At 45.2% G+C, this 19,998-nt stretch overlaps 1 protein-coding gene and 1 long non-coding RNA gene across 2 annotated transcripts in view; both read right to left on the bottom strand.

Annotated features, from left to right (window-relative positions):
* LOC309341374 overlaps positions 1-19,998 on the bottom strand; it is a 376,013-nt gene that overhangs the window by 181,055 nt on the left and 174,960 nt on the right. The window lies entirely within an intron of this gene.
* GSX1 (GS homeobox 1) lies at positions 16,721-19,175 on the bottom strand (the record flags this gene model as incomplete). The annotated part of the gene is made up of 2 exons (XM_081860637.1): positions 16,721-17,421; positions 18,467-19,175. The coding sequence occupies 2 exons, from the start codon at positions 19,173-19,175 to the stop codon at positions 17,057-17,059; spliced, it is 1,074 nt and encodes a 357-aa protein (XP_081716763.1). The 3' UTR covers positions 16,721-17,056.

Genomic DNA, 19,998 nt, shown 5'->3' with positions numbered 1-19,998 from the left:
ACCTTCAGGGGTTAAGTCGAACCACTGGAGAGTTGCAGTGCCTGCTGTGGCTGTAGAGACCGATAGAGGAGAGACATGTTTTTTTACAGCTGGGGCAGAGGAAGGCACCTGGTGGTGCTGTTACAGATGCGCTATGGTGTTTCTTCTCTCCGCACTCCTCCTAGCAGTCATTCCTCTGGTCATTGCTGTGGATACATGACCTATTTTTCTCCAGGGACTGTGGTCGTGTGCAAGGGATTCCTATACAAGCAGGGTTGATGTTGCCAACCTTCCTGTCACATTTGCAGATATCTTTGTAACGCAGAGTTGGTCTGACAACAAGCCTAGTACCTGAAGCCAGTTCCCTATAGAGGGATCCCTTTGGGATCCTGCCACCTTCCATTCTGTGGTCATAGCCAAGCCAACGTACAGTAGATGTCACTGAGACAGGAGTGAGAACTGGGGGAATGTTCAGGGATACAGGAGAGGATATATTGTCTGATTATTTCCTTATCCAACTTGTGTTAACAAGTTCCACAATTTCAGCAGGGTAACATTCCCCTCTTTTAAATTTGCAGCGGATGCATTTTGCTCAGGCTTGCTAAAGCCTCTATAATAACTGTTCAGGTATTTTCCCCTTATTCCCTCATAAAAGATAAGACACAAGACAGTCTTCTACAAAAGTATAAAAAGAGTTTACTCACATTCTGTTTGTTCACAATCGGATCCCAAAAGGCAGACTTAGCTTAGAAAAGTAACATACACTTGGAATCTGTCTCATAAGAAGACAGTCCCTTTGTCCTCTCTTGGCTGGAAGCCAAGAGGGCATCTTTGGCTTAGTAGATGTTGCTTCTTGGATGCATGTAGTGAAAGACAGAGATGGCTGCCCTGCCCTGTGCTTTTGTCATTACCTGCACAGGTGAGGCCACACCCACCTCTAGTCACATGCAGAGAAAGTCTGTCCCAGCCCAGAAGGAAACAGGAAGTTTACCTGCTGGCTGGACAAACATTCCTCCCCATGTGCAAACATGTTCACTCTAGGAATGTTGTACTTGACTGCTCTTGTGTTTCACATCCCACAAGAACATGCTTAGAATGGGAGGGCACATCTTTGTTTCAAACTGTCCTGCCATGTGATGCCCAAAATGTTTCTGACACAGAAGGCATATGGAAGGCATTGAGGCGTTGCTCCTAGTGGGTGTACAAGTTGCATCCATAAAGCAACGGGTTCAACATGCAAGGCTGGTAGACCTTCATCTTGATATTGGTCCACATTCTCCCATACCCTTTAGGAGATACCCTTTGTTGTTTATGGTGGCAGACAAAATCGTCTACCACGTCAAGCATGTGGTCACTAATGCTGATGTATGGAGTGCTGGCAACATCCTGAATCAGGATATTGGTCTTCACCAGGCTGATGGTGAGGCCAGACTCCATGCAAGCTTGGGCAGAACAGTTGATAAATCTCTGTAGAGATTCCTCAATATGGGCTGTCAAGGCTGTGTTGTCCGCAAACAACATCTTTTTTTGATAAGAATTGGATGCAATTTTGTCATGGTGGAGAGACATGTCAGGTTGAACAGACTTTGAATGGAAGTACACACTGTACTTCAGTCGAGCTGAAAGCATAAGAGAGCAGCAGGGAGAAAAATACGCTAAAGAGAGCTGGAGTGAGAACACAGCCCTGTTTCACACCACTCTTTGTAGGAAAGGCATCCAAGGATGAACCGTCATACTGGATGGTGCCATACACGTTCTTGTGGAAGGACGCAGTCATATTGCGGAGCTTAGGTGGGCACCCAATCTTGTTGAGCAGCCTGAAGGGTCATTAAATGGTATTCTATGTACGTAGCTTACAAATTTTAAAAACCTGTTGTTACTACTACTACTACTACTACTATTACTACAACATTTCTATCCTACATTTTCTCCAAGGAGCTCAGAATGGCATACATCTCTCCCTCTCTATTTTATCCTCACAACTGCGGGATGTATCATCACTGAAACAGTCAAGTACACCATTTTCCTGTTGCCTAGAGTAGAAACACAGGGGAATGTTGCTCCAGAGAGGGAGGACTTCCTGTCATACCTGTTCTGGAGCCTCCTTCCTTTGTGTGTGACCAGGTAGATGGGCGTGACCCTAGCAGTCCCTGTAAAAGGGCTAGCCACACAACCATCTTCCCTTTTTCCCTTTCCTCCTTTCTCTTGGACCTCCTCTTCTGGCTCTTAGCCAGCACATGGCTCATCCTTACAGAGGATGGAAGCCACAAGGTAGAAAGTCTGAGGCCTAGCTCAGACTTTTCTCTACAACTGTAACTGTAACCACAAAATAAAGCCTGCCTTCAGATTACTACTGTGAACTGAATGTAAGTAAACTTTACTCTTACTTTTAAAGAAGATGGTTGTGTTATTATTTTTAAGAGGGAAATAAAAGGGGAAACTTGCCAGGAACAAGCCAGACTGGACAAGCCAGACTGGATTGCTCAATTTAAAGGATTCTAATGGATCCATCAACTTGCTTCCAGCAATCTGCAAGGGAATGTGCTCTGCTGCTTGCTCACTAGTGTGAGTGAGGAGGGATAATATTTAATCAATATATCCTCTCCTACTTTCCTCAACATTCCCACAACAACAACCCTATGAAGCAGATTAGACTGAGAGACTGTGACTGACTCAAGGTCACCCAAAGAGCTTCATTTCTGAGTGAAGATCTGAAGCCTGGTCTTCTGGGCCTCCCTTTATGTTTCCCTCTTAACAAAGAAATCACTCTCATACTGTTTAAGTAAAGAAGAAAATATATGGTTTGCTTAACAGCAGAGTGTCTTGCCAGGATTCAGCAAATACAGTGATGAAAATCAGACAATAATCCTTAAAAGTCCACTTCACAAAGGAGTACACTCTCTGGAGAAGAACTCACAGACATCCTACCCCATTGCAAGTAAGAAAAAGAGTGTGCAGTGACAGCAAGGAAGAGGTAGAGATTAACTCATTGTTTCTCCTCATATCCCCAGGTTTGGGGATATGACATCGTAGAGTCCCCTCTACATGGGTTCTGAAACTCTATGGTGCCATTGCCCCTGTTTGTGACTGTCTAGCAATCATGTATTTGTAATTTGGCTGCAGATCTTCACACACTTCCTTTGAAAATTCCTAGCAAGTTGGCAGTGGGGGAGGGGAGCTTTTTGTTGAGGGGGCCATATTTACTCATGGATAGTCTGCCATGGGTGGGGAGGGTGTGTGGCCTGACAGACAGAGATGTCTGGAGAGTTGCACTTAACCTCTCGCCTGAGGATCCCCATTTCTGCCATAGAATGATCCCAGTACAATCTTCTCATTTTGCGTGTGTGTGTGTAAATTCTGCTTAGGGTTTGATTTTTCCTTCATCTTTATTACACCTTGCTGCTCTACCCAAAAGACCTGAAGGCAGGTCCATGACTGATTGGTTGACATATTTCAGTGCAAAATCAGTATAAGAGCAAGAATCTTCATTTCATGACTTATCCACTAGTGGAGAGTGATATGAGCCAGGCAGACCTCCCTATGGAGGCTTATCCAGATATTGGGTACCACAACTGAGAAGGCCCTATCCTAAATACCTACCTGCCACAATTCTAAAATCAGGGGAACTTGAAGCAAGGCAGCAGAAGAGGAATGATGCTCTAGTCTAGAGCAGGATCATGTGGTTGTGGGTACTTCCTGAGGTAAACTTTCTAAACAGTTTAGGACAGGGGTATTTTTGCACAAATGCGGTTTAATGTATATGTAAAGTGATGCACATTGGGACATAAGATCCTAAATTCACAGATACATTAATGGGGTATGAACTAGCAGTGACTGACCAGGAAAGGAATCATGAGATGATGGTAGTTATCTCCATGAGAAAACTGTTTCATTGTGCAGCAGCTGTAAAAGAAGAAAAAATAGGTGGGGGGGGGGGAGGCAAATTTCATGCTAGGGATCATTAAGAATAGGATCAAAAACAAATCTGGCAATATCATAATGCAACCACTCACTGAATACTTTGCACATTTTAAAAAGGATATTGTAGAGCCAGCAAAGGTGCAGAAGAGGGCAACTCAAATGTGTGAGGGGCTGAAGCAACTCTCCTATTAAAAAAAATAAATCAACATTTAAGGCTTTTTAGTTTAGGAAAAAGAAGAGTAAGATGGGATGCAATGTATAAAAAAGATGCATGGTGCAGATGAAGTGGATAGAGAAAAGGTTTTCTCATAATACTGGAATCTGAAATGGAGGGATGGCATCCAGTTACTGTATGCTGGATGCTAGAAGATTTGGGGCAGAAAAGAGTAGCACATCGTTTATTTATTGAATATATATCCTGCCCTTCCATCATCGGGAAGAGCCTATGAAATGAAACTATGGAATTTGCTGCTACAAGATGTAGCGAAGGCTGCCAAACCGGACAGCTTTCAAAGAGGATTAGACACATTTAAGGAGGATTTGGCTGCTAGCCGCTGGCTGCTAGTCCTCATGGCTATGTACTGCCTCCAGTGCCAGAGGAAGGATCCCTCTGCATGCCAATTGCTGGGGAATGCAAGGGGAGAGATCGCTCCTGCCTTCATGTTATGCCAGTGGGCTTCCTATCCCATAGGCATCTCCTTGGCCACAGGCTGCTGGACTACATGGCTCGTTGAATTGATCCCAAGGATTAAAACACACCCTCCAACATTTCTCCGATGAAAATAGGGACGTCCCATTCCTTAAGGGTAATTTTACTATTTATACCCCACACATCTTATTGGGTTGCCCCAGTCACTCTGGGCAGCTTCCAACATATAAACAAAATAAAATGTTAAACTTTTAAAATAAAACAAAACCTTCCCTATGCAGTAATACCTCAGGTTACAGACGCTTCAGGTTGCACCTTTTTGGGTTGTGCACTGCGCCGAACCTGGAAGTACTGGAAGAGGTTACTTCTGGGTTTCGGCACTTGCGCATGCACAGAAACACTAAATCGTGCTTTGCGCATGCAGATGCGGCGCTGCAGGTTGCGAACGCTGCGGGTTGCGAACATGCCTCCCGCACAGATCACGTTCGCAACCCAAACGTCCACTGTGCAGGGTTGCCTTCAGGTGGCTCGGGGATCAGATAACTCCATACCCTCCAACATTTCTCCAATGAAAATAGGGACATCCTAAGGAAAAGTGGGACATTCCAGGATCAAATGAGAAACCGGGACAGCTTCCCTAAACCAGGGACGTCCCTGGAAGACAGGGGCACTTGGAAGGTCTGTTAAAATCCTTTGTCTAAGTTTCCCACTACAGAAGTTTGAGGAAAATGATATCAAAGAGGTGTTTTCTCTAGGAATTCAGCTCTCTGTGAGTCTTAACCCTTTTATACACTTGTACAGTAAACAAAAATGGTCATTTGGGCTGCAGATTTCCCTCACGGTCCTGTCAGGATTGGGCTTGGGTTGGCAGATTCTGATGGAGGAGGAAGAAACAGAGTGGAGACTGAACTCTGGGAACCTGAGTTAGAGTAGGGTGGACCTGGGATGCTTGCTTTCATCTCTGGGGAGGGCTTGGAGCAGCCAAGCAGGGGCAGCAGCATCAAAGACAGCAGTGACTGAACTGGAGCCTGAGCAGGAGGCTGCAGTCTTGTCACCTAATACAGTGGTACCTCAGGCTACGAACTTAATTCTTTCCGGAGGTCCATTCTTAATCTGAAACTGTTCTTAACCTGAAGCAGCACTTTAGCTAATGGGGCCTCCCGCTGCCGCTGGAGCTCAATTTCTGTTCTCATCCTGAAGCAAAGTTCTTAACTGGGGGTACTATTTCTGGGTTAGCGGAGTCTGTAACCTGAAGCGTCTGTAACCTGAAGTGTCTGTAACCGGAGGTACCACTGTACTAGGAACTGCTGTCACTATTGAGAGCAGAGTCACCCACTCTGAAGACAGTGCACATTTGTAATCCCAACATTCCTGTGAGGTGAGAGAGTCTCCCAAGTGCACAACACTTCATCTTTAAAAGCTTGGTGGGTGGGGGAATTTGTTGGGACATCTTCGTCTCTTTCATCTGGTTCTGAATTTCTTGCCGTGAGCTCCTGAATCATGAGCACTGGGTCTGCTGCCTCTACTGTTGTAGAGTTGGAAGGGACCATGAGGATTATCTAGTCCAACCCCCTGCAATACAGGAGTCTTCCATTCAGTGGGAGTCTTGAACCCACAACCCTGAGATTAAGAGTCTCATACTCAAGCAACTGAGCTATCAGAGTGCTGTGCTGTCATTTCTCTGCCTACCTGAGCTCTGTGTCCACTTTAAAAAATGCTTTTGTTGATGTTGCCAAAATCAGTGGGATACAGTATTTGAGTGGCCCAAGAAAGAAAGAAGAGGCCCCTGAACGAGGGGTTAGCTACCCCTCTGTTAAACAATTGAGCCAGTGGCTACAGGAACAGATTGACCAGTGCTTGCCACAAACCAGGTTGAAAAATGTCAGAATGTTCAGGGGTGCAGGAGAGGATATATTGACTAATTATATCCTTATCCAACTTGTGCTAACAAGTTCCCAAAATATCAGCAGAGTTTATAGACATTCCCCTTTAAGTTCGCAACGGTAACGTCTGCACAGGTTCGCTAGAACCTCTATAATAATTACTCAGGTAATTTCCCCTTTGTTCCCTATTAAAATACAAGACACGACACAGTCTTTATAAAAGTATAAAAGAGTTTACTCACGTTCTGTTCACAATATGATCCCAGAAGGCAGACAGCTTAAAAGGTTACATACATTCAGAATCTATCTTATAGCAAGATAGTCCTATCCTCCTCTCTTGGCTGAGAGCCAAGAGGGCATGTTGCTCCTTCAGAAGATGAAGATGAGAGAGAGAGAGATGGCTGCCTGCCCTGTGCTTTTATCATTTACCTGCACAGGTGAGGCCACACCCACCTCTGGTCACATGCGGAGGAAGTCCGTCCCCAGGAAGTTTACCTGCTTACTGGACAGACATCCCTCCCCATGTTCTAACATGTACTCTCTAGGAATGTTGTCATTGACTGCTCCTGTGTTTACATCCCACAAAAAATGCATCCTGATAACCAAAGCATTGACGAAGACTTTCTAGATGAGATAATTCTCTGAAATGGAAAAATAGTTGAAAATAGATGACATCTTCAAGGTTCCTATATGCCTAAACTACAGCAGTACTTTCCACTCAACTGTTACCTTATATTCAGGTGAGGTAATTCACAAGTATTGAGTATTTAAAATATTGTTGTCAGGTAAGTATTATTGGATTATATGAAAGTAGTACAGCATATGACTACCTCAGCATCTTTTGTTTCTAAGCCTGCATATTTGGACTGATTTTGAGAAAAACCTGCTAATTTTCAGAGACTTTACAGGTCATATAAAATCTCTGAAAATTAGCAGGTTTTTCTCAAAACCAGTCCAAATTTTATAACCAGAAAATCAGTACTATAAAAATCCTCATTTTTTTTAATCTGTAGAAAAAAATTCTACAGAAAATTTGAGGATGAATTTGCATGCGTCTAGAATTGCCATGACAACCCACTTGTTTACTTTTCCAAGGTATATTCTAAACAGCGTGGGCAGCCTCATTTACATAGTGATTTTCTACTGCCTTTTCTACTGTACTGTCTAAAGTCTGCACACAAACAGAGTTCAGAAGAGTTTGTTCTCCTCTGTACAAAATGCAGCCCTAATACTTTCATTACAAACTTATATACGATCCTTTTTACAGGAAAACCAAATAAAGTGTTAGAAACAAGCTGCCACCATCCCAGTGAAGAACATGCCCTCTAACTTTGTCCACACCGGAGCAAAATGTGGCTTTGCACCAGCCTGTCTTTCCATTCATGTAGGGGTGACATCCAAGTGACCTCCTCCTCACCTCAGTGTTGTCCCAGATACCACCTCCACCCTACACTAAATGCAGTATTTTTAAATCCTTGGAAAATCTGGAAAGTCCAAGACTGAAAAAACAACAACACACATTTTGTAGACAAGTCCTATGTGTTCAGTTTTAACATTCCCATTGGAAAAAAATTCCACTCTCTGATGGCTGCTGCACAAATTTAGGTTTCAATGCCTACACATTAAGTTGCTTGATTTGATTTATTATATTTCGATTCTGCTTTTAATTCAAGTGAATCGCAAAGCAACTCACAAACAATAAATAACAATAACCTAAAGGAACATTGCAAGCACAACACAAATAATATAGAACAATTAACAAATTATCTGTAAAACCTTTATAATCCATAAAGCACCACCCAGAAAACAACTAAGAAGTAAGCTAAAAGCACAATTAAAACAAGTCATATTGTAAGATTCACAAAGTACTACAGCATTCATGATCTGTAAAACAACACCAGCAATATTAACAAAATAGCAGCCCAAAAATAGACTTAGCACTGTTAAGTTCATACACCCACTCTCCACACCCCCCATGATTTTCGTTCTATTCAGTCCATTAAAATACAAATGCACATAATGCCAGTGGCAACAGCTTCCTTCTGAAGGTTCTTTGGGCTATAAGTGGGGCAGCACAGGTAAAAGCAACCACCCCATGAAGACAAAGTGTCTCACCTCTCACAGCTCTTACTCTGGAAACAGCTGTGGGATGTAAACTCGCTGAAGCAGTCAGAGTGAACACACAGGGAATGTTGCTCCAGCCAGGAGGACTTCCTGTCACACCTGGTCTGGAACATCCTCCTCCGGTGTGTGGCCAGGTAGATGGGCTTGACCCTAGCAGACCCTATAAAAGGGCTACCCACGCAGCCATCTTTCCCTTTTTTTGCCTTATTCCATCTTTCCTTTTGCTATCTGCTGGCTCTCAGCCAGCAGCACATGGGCCCATCCCTCACAGAGGATGAACCCACACTTTTCTCTTTAACTGTAACTACAAGCTAAAGCCTGCCTGCAGGACCATACTGTGAACTGAATGTATGTAAACCTTATCATTACTTTTAAAAGAAGACAGTTGTGTCATTATTGTTTTTAAGAGGGAACTAAAGGGTATTTACCAGGAACAATCCAATCTGGACAAGCCAGACTGGATTGCTTAACTCAAATAGTTCTAATGAATCCATCCTGCAATGTACAAGGGAATGTGCTCTGCTACTAGCTCATTATTGTGAGTGAAGAAGGATAACATTTAATTAATATAGCCCCTCCTACTATCCACAACATTCCCACAACAGCTGCCTTACAAAGGCTCCTAGCGCTGGGGAGTGGGGCAAGGCAGGTGGGAAAAGCCATTGCCTGATGGCCAGCACAAAGTATCTCTCCCCTCAGTGTTCTGACACAGGTTGGGCCACACAGGGCAGTCCTTGGCTACTTTATGAGCCATGTCTCATACAGGTATATGCCAGCTCTGCTCATAGTTCCTAGCATTATAGCAGGGCTGGGGAACCTGGGGCCCTCCAGCTGTTGTTGAACTCCAACATCCTTCAGTCCTAGCCAGCATATGCAATGGTGGGGGATGGTGGAAGTTGGAGTCCAACCAGGGGCAGATTAAAGCAACTAGAGGCCCTGGGCTAGGAGAACTTGGGAGGCCCAAACTAATAGCATCCAGTAGAGTTCTCATTGTTTGGTGAACCAAATGTTTCATCATCTCCCCTAAATGCCAACCACATTCTGCCAAAGGGAAATCACTGCAAAAACTCACTGAAGTGTGTGTCTCCAGTAATCCTGCTCTGCTCTGTGAATTTTGATGTGAGCATCTGGCCACACTTTTTTTTGTTAAGTATGGTAGCATAGAGTTCATATGATTTAAAGAGTTTCCATGGGTTTGAACAAGATAAGCATGATGCCAATCAGCAAATCCAGTAGAAGCTAAAGCTGTAGTTGAGGTCGTTTGGTTAGAGAAAAGTTTGCACACAAAACAGTAGATTTCAGCTTTTTGTGGGAGGATACACTAGTCGTTCTCAAGGGTAGATTCCCCAATTTACTTTGGTGGAATAGAATAAATTATTAGAGCAGAACCAGGTCTGGGTTTTGTATGTTTGCTTCAAAGTGATAAAAAGTCCATTCCAGTGCTGACATTCTGATGGACCTTTCTCAATCCTGAAAGATATTTCCTTGTCATTCAATGTTGTCCATAAACCTACACCATTATTGTATCTGAAATCACTAGCAGCATGCATGAACAGTTGGCATTTTTGTGTCTTCAATGCTAGAGTTTTCACTGAGATCATTTGCTTTGCTTTCCAATTCTTTAAGACAGTAATGAGTTTGCAACTGCTTCTTTTGGTGTAACTATATCATGGCATGTTCTTTCAGTGCCTTGTGTTAATTCTTTTATATATATATAATTTTTATTAATTTTCTGTTTTACATTTTAGAATATTGACTTAAACAACCTTAAAATATCAATGACATCCTTTCCTCTCTTTTCATGGTTCATATTGCACAACATAAATCCCTGCATATTTTATATAAACTAAACCAGTCAGTATTCCATTATAGCATCCACCAAAACTTATTTACACTGTTGAATTTATCTTAATGCTGCCCACGTTTTCAGATATACACAATTTCCCTTCATATATTCAATAAAAAATTTCCAATTTTCTTTAAACTTATGTTCTTCTTGTTCTATGTGTTAGGTCTGCAAGCTGCACATATTCCATCAGTTTTAAGTTGCCATTCTTCTTTAGTTGGGACTTTGCTTGTTTTCCATTTTAGGGCTAACAAAACATGAGCTGCAGTAGTGGCATACATAAATAACCTTTTCTGACACCTGGGAATTTCTGTCTGCGTTATCCCCAACAAAAAGGACTCTGGGTTGTTGTTTTTTGGAAAAGTACTTTTAAACGGTTTTTTCAGTTCATTATAAATTATTTCCCAATACTCTTTTACCCTTTTACAGGTCCACCACTTCTGCCTTGTGTTAATTCTTTGACTGTAGGTCCTGTCACTTCATTGTGACTTTCTCCAGAAGTTTCTGCACTTGTAGTGGTAGTTACTGACAACAATTCACCTTGAAGTTCTTGGGAGGCTGTGTTCTGTATATAAACTGGTTGTTCTTCAGTCTGCTCAATGTAGTCTACTTGATTTTCTGTAAACACAAATGTTCTGTATCTGAGGGATTATGTAGGGCAGTTTCTGCTTGCGTACAAAGCCATATGACATGACTGGCTTTAGACATTTGAGTGTTTTCTTCTGCTCTTTTGTCACTTTCGTTTACTAGCGCCACTTTCATATCACTTACTCATTATTATTTTCAAAAAAGTCAAAATTAAATATTTTTGTGATTCACTGCGATGTAGAAGAATATTTGCTTGTTCTCAGAATGCATGCTATAATGATAGACAGTGATCTGAACACACATTGCTTCATAGCTGACTTCACCATTTGATTTTGAATAGCTTTAAAGCCTCCATGAGCTTTACTAAACAGTAAGTACTCACTTGTGTAACTATTAGACTCATATGACTCATATGACACATGTTTAATGTTACAAAGCAACTGGGCCTAGATAGTAAAATCTGCCTGTTGTTTTTTTAATTGGTAAGAAGCTAATGCCCTCCCTAGATTATGAGGCCCACTCAGACTGTATGTAAATCTGGCACTGAGTTTAATACTATCTGGAGAAGCACAGGTTTCACATCCCTGAATTATAGAGTCCCATCCAGCAATCAAAACTGCATTCCCATCATCTCAGGCTGATGAGCAGCAAGTTATTTAATCTGTCTGTTTTAAAAAGGAACTCTATATTTGTATCCTGCCTTTCTGTCCCACAGAACGGGACACCCAAAGCAGCCAATGAAGCAATTTACAACAACAACAAACCTTAAGTACAAATAATAACACCTATCATTTGTGAAGGGGTGGAAGACAAGAGGAGAAACAAATGATTTGTGCTGTAGCACAAGTCATCTCATAAGGGCTGTCAATGTATGTGCATCTGCTGAGATGATGTCTGCTGCTACATGCAATGAACCAGAGAGGTTTGTGAATCATCTGAGCTTACTCTCCACCCCACTCCTGCCAGACACTGTCCACACTCTGTTGTTATAATACACTGATGGATGGATGAATACATGTGCCAGCATCCCACGGTATTATGGAGCTATTCGGCGAGAGAGAGGTCACAGTTCAGTGCTAGAGAGCACCTGCTCTGCATGCAGAAGATGCAAGTGAAATTCTCTTGTACTTCCTCTTGGAAATTGGGGTGGCAGGAAGGGGTTTTCATATAGAGTAAGGGACTGCCAACTTCCTAGAATCTTGGGAGGGCAGCCCTCTCAATTTTTTTTGGGGGGGGGGCAAAGGGACCTCAGCTCCTGGGAGATGACTCCTATGGCCTGGGGAGTGCACAGATGGTGGGCACAGATATATTCTGCTCTGGCACATTCCTCACCCCCCAATAAAAAACATTGGGAGCACAGAACTGTGTTGCCCTTCCTACTCTGGAACAGGTCATAGGATGCCTCTTAAATGGCCTGTTCCAGATTCTCTCCCATGATCCCAATGTTCTTCTGCCATCCCAATCCAGAAGAACCTTTCTTTCCATGACACAGTGGAAGTGTAGTTGTGTGTTAGCACTGATATTTTTTTTTTAAAATAATTTTTATTCATTTTTCAAACACATAATAAGAACAAACAAAACACAAGACAAAAACATACAAAACATTTAGACATATATAATTTCATAATCTTATTTTCCTGTAACTTCTTTCAGTCGACTTCCCCATACCTCCCTTTCGCTGCATCCTTATTTTAAAAAGAATTTTTTAGCAACCCTTTAGTCAAATTACCCATTTAGATCCCTTCATTACATTCCCATAAATTTGTTGATTACAGCTGTAATTCTCTGCTTCTTACCCCTTGACATCTTAACACTCTTCAATTTTACAACAGTTTTTAAGATATATTTTAAATTTCTTCCAGTCTTCTTCCACTGCCTCTTTCCCCTGGTCACGAATTCTGCCAGTCATCTCTGCCAGTCCCATGAAGTCAATCACCTTTGTCTGCCATTCTTCAAGAGTAGGTAGTTCTTGCATCTTCCAATACTTTGCCAGAAGGATTCTTGCTGCAGTGATAGCATAAAAGGTGATAAAAGGTACCTTCATTCTCATTACATTTCCAGCATTTATTATTGGGCAAATGGTAAATTTTTGCAAGCTTGACTGGGGTCATGTACCACCTGTAAATCATTTTCATTATATTTTCTTTTAAGGCATTACATGCCGTGAACTTAACACCAGTGGTCCATAACTGTTCCCAGTCAGCAAACATAATGTCATGACCGATATCCTGTGCCCATTTAATCATGGCTGATTTCACCGTTTCCTCCTGTGTATTCCACTTAAGCAGCAAATTATACATTCTTGACAGATTCTTAGTATTGGGTTCTAACAGTTCCGTTTCTAACTTTGACCTCTCCTTCTGGAATCCTATTTTCCTGTCCTCTTTAAATGTCTCATTTATCTGGTAGTAATGCAACCAATCTCGAACTTTGGACTTTAGTTTTTCATAACTCTGAAGCTTGACCCTTTCACCTTCATGTTCTAAGATTTCACAATATTTTGGCCATTTAGAATCCATATTAAGTTTTTTCACCCCCTTGGCTTCCATTGGTGACAACCACCTGGGAGTTTTGTGTGTTAGCACTGATAGAGGCTCCTCTGCCAAAGCTTGGATTGAGGCTTGGACCCTGAAATTATTTGCTTCTGGGTGTTTTGCACCCCATTACAAACCATTATTGAATCCATCCTCCAGTTTCTACTCTTAACCACATTTTTATGTAGAATAATTACCATTCATACCAACTGAGCTTACTTCCTAGTATGAAAACTTACTGTTGCTGCCTGCGGCCCAGTTCTGTTTGTTTGTTTTTATTATTTATTTTTTAAGGGTTTTGGTTCTGTGCCCTTAACAGCCATATAAGAAATCAACATTCAACAAGTGCTGCTTTTACTGACATGGGCAAATCAGAACGGAACATCCGCTAACTTCTGCCTGCCGTGGTGCTGCTATGCGCAGACACCTTCTGCCCATAGACCGACAGCAACCGTCCCTTCAGGGGAAGAAACACCCTTTTAAATCCGAGTTGTCTCCCTTACATTACACTACTTTTGCGGTTTGGAATGGTTCTGCCCGTGCCTGTATCTGCAATGCAGCCCCAATATATCAAGCCAAAATTCCTGTAACTTAATCTGATGATCGCCAAACGGAATTCACCCCTCTCTTTGAACTAAAGACTACCTGACATGACACACATACCACAAATCTTTGTGACATGCCATATTTCAGAAGCAAGTCCCCTAGAACTCAATGGGGCTTACCTCTGGGTAGGCACGGCAAGGAGGGCTCGCGTCTCGTGCGCTTTGCCGCGAGACTAGGGTTGCCATTCTGTGCGCGCTTATTTGGGAGCGAATGCCGTCAAATCTAGTGTGATTTCCCTCTGAGTAAAGCTGCACAGGCTTGGGTTATTTATTCCCAAAACCTTAAGGAAGCTTTTTTGTTGTTCTTCTTCCAAAAAGCAAGGTGCAAAACAGCAACCTGGGATAGGTTTGTAAAGCACATGGCGTTTGTACGCAGCGATCATAATGGATCAGACGCTTTTCTGCAGCTCCCCAAATGTTACGCTGAATCCCTGAGATCAGGGATGAAGATGGATAGAACGTTTTGCCCGGAATTTCATGAAGTTTCGCGGGTATATTTTTTTATTATTATTATTATTATTATTATTATTATTATTATTATTATTATTATTATTATTATTATCAGCCTCTGTCCACGGTTTCTAGCCAGCCTAATCAGAGAAAAACAGTTTGTCCATCCAGCCCAACTGAGGATAATACTTCATGCCTCCGATGAAGCGAGTTTTGGCACACAAAAGCTGATGCCACAATAAATGTGTTGGCCCTTATGACTGCCGCATTACTCTGCCTTGTTTTGCTGCCACAGACTTACAAAACTACACATCTCTGTGGGGTGGAGTCGAGGGAGATGGGGTGTTTAAGGAGCAGGCAAAAGTCTGGTGCGTAACGGGAGAAATGCGCAAAAGCCTCGGCTGGCGCGTTGGAGACTATGCGCAAAAGCCTCTGCTGGCGCGTTGGACTATGACGATACATCCATTCCGCTCCAGTGGGGCGCAGTGAAGTGCAAAGCGCAAAGTTTAAGGAGAACTGGGAAGCTCCTTCTGAGCACATTTAGGTGAAAGGAAACCCTGCGGTTAATTTGAATGCCAAACTTATTTTCACATTTTAACGGCACCGATAAGTGGCGACGGGGGGAGGGGGGCTGTCGTTGTGGAACACCGCAAATGCTGAACAAATTGGCCAGACGTAGCTTTAAATCCCACAAAGGCTTCAGCTAATTATTTAATTCTTATAAATATAATAAGCCGTAGGTGATATTTTATAGCGTTTGTATTTCAAATTGGGGAGTCTGTCCTCTTTGTGCCTTTGCAAACCGAACACATTTGAGATGAGAAGGATAAGAGCTCTGTTGTGGACCCTTTAGAGAACGCTTCTTTTCGAAAAGAGAGGACTGAGCTTTAAAGGCTGCATTTTTAACACGTTTCCTTCAAATTACATTTTAGCCCCGATTGCGTAAAGACAGATAACTCTATCTAGCTAGGGATTCAAAAGGAGATTATTATTTTCATCTCATTCTCTGTTATAATTTAGTAAACATTATGAGTCCTGCTATTGGAGTTTAGGGGGAATAGGAGAAAGCAGGAATGAATTCTTATTAAATAGCTTTTGATAGGAGTGCATTTTATTTGCCTCTGTGCTTTATTCAGAAGAAAACAGAAAAGGCAAGCGTCGATTAATTGGAGATTTGCGTCAAAGTATATACTGTGCGCATGTTTATATACTGATATATATTAAACGCTAAAGATTCGTATATGTTGAGAGCCTAATATTTGCCAGACCCGTGCATCCGTCTTAGCGAAGAAAGAATCACCAATGCGCCATTTAAAGAGACTGGGCGCGATCCGTTCCAAACGAAGTGTTATTTAACCTCCTACGGATTTCAACAGAATTATATTTCCCACTTGGCACTTCAGAGGGCTTCGTTTCGGAATCGAATTCCGAACCACTAGCACCACCCAGCCCAAACTAAGCAAGGCTACATCTCTTGGGCTTCCGCGGCAGGAGTCCAGTAAGTGCTTAACTTCCACCCCATTGAAATCGATGGGGCTTTTATAAAGTGCTTCACTTTGCCAGGAAGGCGCCAATGCCCAGTAGATTCCTCAGATCCAGAGGGGTGTGGGTGTGGGTGTGTGCGCCCGCGCGATTTCTCCTCCCCCTTCTGCAAAGGTGAGGGAGGGGGAAGTAAGTAAGTAATTTTTTTTAATGAAAAAACCTTTATTGTGCGCGCCTAGGTGTATGTACATAAATAAATAAATAAATATCCCTCAGTTATTACAGAAAACGGTACAATCACGTTACTATAGATCTGAAGCATCATCATCATCATCATACAGACTTTTTTTTCCTTCAAGGAAGAAGAAAAACAAATTTTTTTTTTTAAAAAAAGAAAGAAACAACCAAGGTAGCCCAATGACTGGCAACGCTCCATTTCCCGCTTAAGCCCCTGCCTCTCAAGACCATGGAAAGCCCCTGTAGATCGGAAGATCTACCTTTTGCCAGGTTCAGGGGAGCAAGAGAGAGAGTTCGCTTAAAGGTTTGGATTCAGCCGCAAAGCAGAGGGATCCTCAGACCCTGACGGAGACGCACCAGATTTCTCTTCCCGAGCTCCCACCCCGCTTTTTGTTTCTGTTTTTTTGAGGGAGAGAGAATTGGCAATCTCCATTCGCTAGGTTCAGTTAATATCGTCCCACTTCATAGCAGAGTGGCGACCTAATCATAGCACGGTAGAATTGGAAGGGACCCAAGAGTCACCTAGTCCAAACCCAAAGAGCAAATCCGGATGGGGAATATATTATATCCCTCCTCCTCAACAGCTCCGGAGCGTTAAAAACAAAACAAAACAAAAACACCCCACACTTATTTACAGAGTCTGTCTAGCCAACCCGGTCTTCAACGAGGCCAGCCAAGGCTCTCTCGTCAATTTCATCGCTATACATCGGGGGGAGAGAAACCGGCGCTGCCGTTTGGCCTGGGGAGCATTGGCCCTCTCAGGGCGTCAGGGCGAGGTCTTTCTCGTCTTTGCCCGAAGAAGAGGGCGAGATGGGCAAGTCCTCGTCGTCTTCGGAGCACTTGGCCGCGGCGGAGAGGGAAGCGCACTTGCAGCTGTGCGCCGCCGAGCCGCCTCCGGAGCGGTGCGAGCCGCTCTTGCCTTCTTTCTTGTGCTTGACTCGCCGGTTCTGGAACCAGATCTTCACCTGCTTCTCGGAGAGGTTCAGGTAGGTGGCGATCTCGATGCGCCTCAGCCGGGACAGGTACATGTTGGAGGCGAACTCGCGCTCCAGCTCCAGCAGCTGCGTGCTGGTGAAGGCGGTGCGCATCCGCTTGCTGCTGGGCAGCTGGCCCGACGTACTGTCTGCAAGAGGGACGGGAGGTTGGGGAGCGGAAGGAGAAAAGCGCAAAGTCAAGACCAGATGGGTGCAAACCTCTCTGGGCTGACAAATCCCCAAACCACAAAGCCCACAACGACTCCAGAATGTGTGACCGAGGCCCTGCAAACTCAGGTTTAAATGCATTCCGGATGAAATAATCAATTCGTTAAGATTAAATGGGATCTGGAGCGGAAGAAAATATCCCTCAGCCTATTTGTAATGGAGCGAGGGGAAATGCAAGGTTCTGGACCCTTCCAAAAACCCACCATGCATTCCATGCGCATTTCCCCAGCTACATAGGCATGCTGCGCTAGGCATCCCATCTGGTGACTTGATCCTAAATGGGGAATGCTCCACTGAGGTCAATGAGGGCTTGCTAGTTTATAGGGCTGCAGGACTTGACGCGCACTTTGCTTGCCTGCGGTGGCTCAGAATGCGCAGCTCCAGCTCCAGGGCCCCAGGCCTAGGGAAGCCAGATAAGGTGAGATCGGAGGCCGCTGGCGCGCAGCTCTTGGACACCTGGAATGGAGTCAGGCACAGGCAAGAGGTCTCTGGCACTGAACAAACCCACGTGGAAGTGATCTCGTCCCATTACAAATGGCAATTTGTTAATGCAATCTATCGGGCTCCAATGACTCGTTAGGGACTTTTAATCTCTGGCACACCCAGCGCTGAACTGTGGGCACTCTCAGCTTGCAGGTTGTGTTAAACTTTGGGGTCCCGCGCAAAGAAATTGGGACAGGAAAGAGTTTCTGATCTGCCCCTCCCCGCATTTAATACGCCGATCCTCCGATCGCTTACTCGCGAGTCAGTTCTGTGGCTGCTCCTTGCAAATTATAGACGCGAAGACCTGGCGCGCTACTTGGAAACAGCGAGACCAGCTTCCTAGCCCACGTGCGCGTGGATCGCGCTTGGCACCATCCTGGCCAGGCTCTCTGGCGAGGATCAACCCCCCCCCCCGCACCCGTGTTTCCCGGGATTGAGCCCCGGACCCTTGCCATCCCAGAGGACGTCCAGACGACGACTCACCGACGGAGATGCAATGGAAGTGCCGCGGGTCCGGCAGAGAGTAGGCGCTCTGGTAGAGGGTGGGCGCGTGGCCCGCTGCTGCCGCCGCCGAGCCTCCGGGGGCCGGCCTGGCGGCCAGGGGCGACGGGCAGTACTGGGAGGCGAAGGGCGGGAAGGACGCCTTGAGGAGCGGCAGAGCGGGCGGCGGCGGCGGGTGCAGCTGAGAGGCGGCGGCCACGCACAGCGGGCACACGCAGAGCAGACCGGCCTTCCGCGCCGCCGCCGTGGCTCCCGGCGCGGCGGGGCAGGCGCCTCCGGAGGCGGCCGAGAGCCCGTGGAGAGGGTGTGAGGGGTGCACGGCGTAGGGGAAGAGCGGCGGCGGCGGCGGGCTGCCGGGCGAGGTGCCGCCCTTCTTGTCGCCGGCGCCTTCGCGCAGCACCAGCGCGTCCACCAGGAAGGACCGCGGCATGACTCCGCCCCGTCCAGCCTCGCCTGGGGCGCCTTGGCTCCGCGGCGGCTGATGCTTTTCTGATGCTGCTGCTGCTGCTGCCCGGCGGCCGACTCTTCGCAGGGCGCTGACCAGCGCCAGTGGTGCTGAAAGGGCCGCGCGGCCCTCTTTAAATAGCCCCTTCGGGGGCCATGTGATGCGGGCTGCGCCGGGAGCGGCCCCGGCCCCCGTCAATAGGCTTTTTGTTGCGCGCCTTGGCACCGCCGCTGCACGCTCCCTCATTATGCCCCTTGTTCGCCAAAGGGACTGCACAATGTCCCCCATTCTTGTCAACCCCACCCACGCTCCTCGGGCCGGCTTCCCTCTAGACACCCCCTCTCTTCTCCTCCCCTCCTCTAGACACCCCCTCTCTTCTCCTCCCCTCCTCTCCCTCACCCCGCGGCCAATCCCTTGGCTTCTCCGACAGCCTCCGAGGCCTCTGGTCTTCCCCCTGTTGCGCTCTTCTTTTCCTTTGGCCGGATCAGTCCGTTTCCTACCGGGCGCCTGCTTGTGACTGTAGTCCGCTCTCCCCACCCCACCCCGGTCAGCTTTCTTAGGCGGTTCTAGTCTTTGGCGAGCCTTTTTCCTAGTGCAGGCAACCCATAGCCCACGAGCTGCAGTACAGTGTTTTGCTGTGTACGCATCCTTGGCTTTGGAATAAAGCTCGTTCCTGTCACGTTCCAACTTGGAAGTTTTAAAAAATCAACAAGTGTAGGGGAGGGCTTCATTGCCCGAAGTAACGCCGCGTGCCCGTGTGTGCATTAGGAAGCAGGAAGCTATAGGATTTGAGCTCAAGAGAGCCTACGGTCCACACACACACACACACACACACACACACACACACACACACACGAGTGACTTGCATGTGAGTTTCAGCAGTAGCAATTGGTGGAATCTGCGAACTGGTCCTAAGCACGTTGATTTGGAAAAGTCATTGCGCTTTGAATCATAGCTTTGGTTTAACTTTTTAGGATGGAAAGTGCCACGCTGGGATCCTAAGAATGCTTCTTGGGATTGAGCCCCGTTGATTTCACAATAACATTTAAGATTTCAGCCTTCTCTGGGA

The sequence above is a fragment of the Podarcis erhardii genome (assembly GCF_964252035.2).
Source record: "Podarcis erhardii genome assembly, chromosome: 4".
NCBI lineage: Eukaryota > Metazoa > Chordata > Lepidosauria > Squamata > Lacertidae > Podarcis > Podarcis erhardii.
Note: the sequence above shows the minus strand (reverse complement) of the source record. Positions and strands in the feature narration are given on the sequence as shown.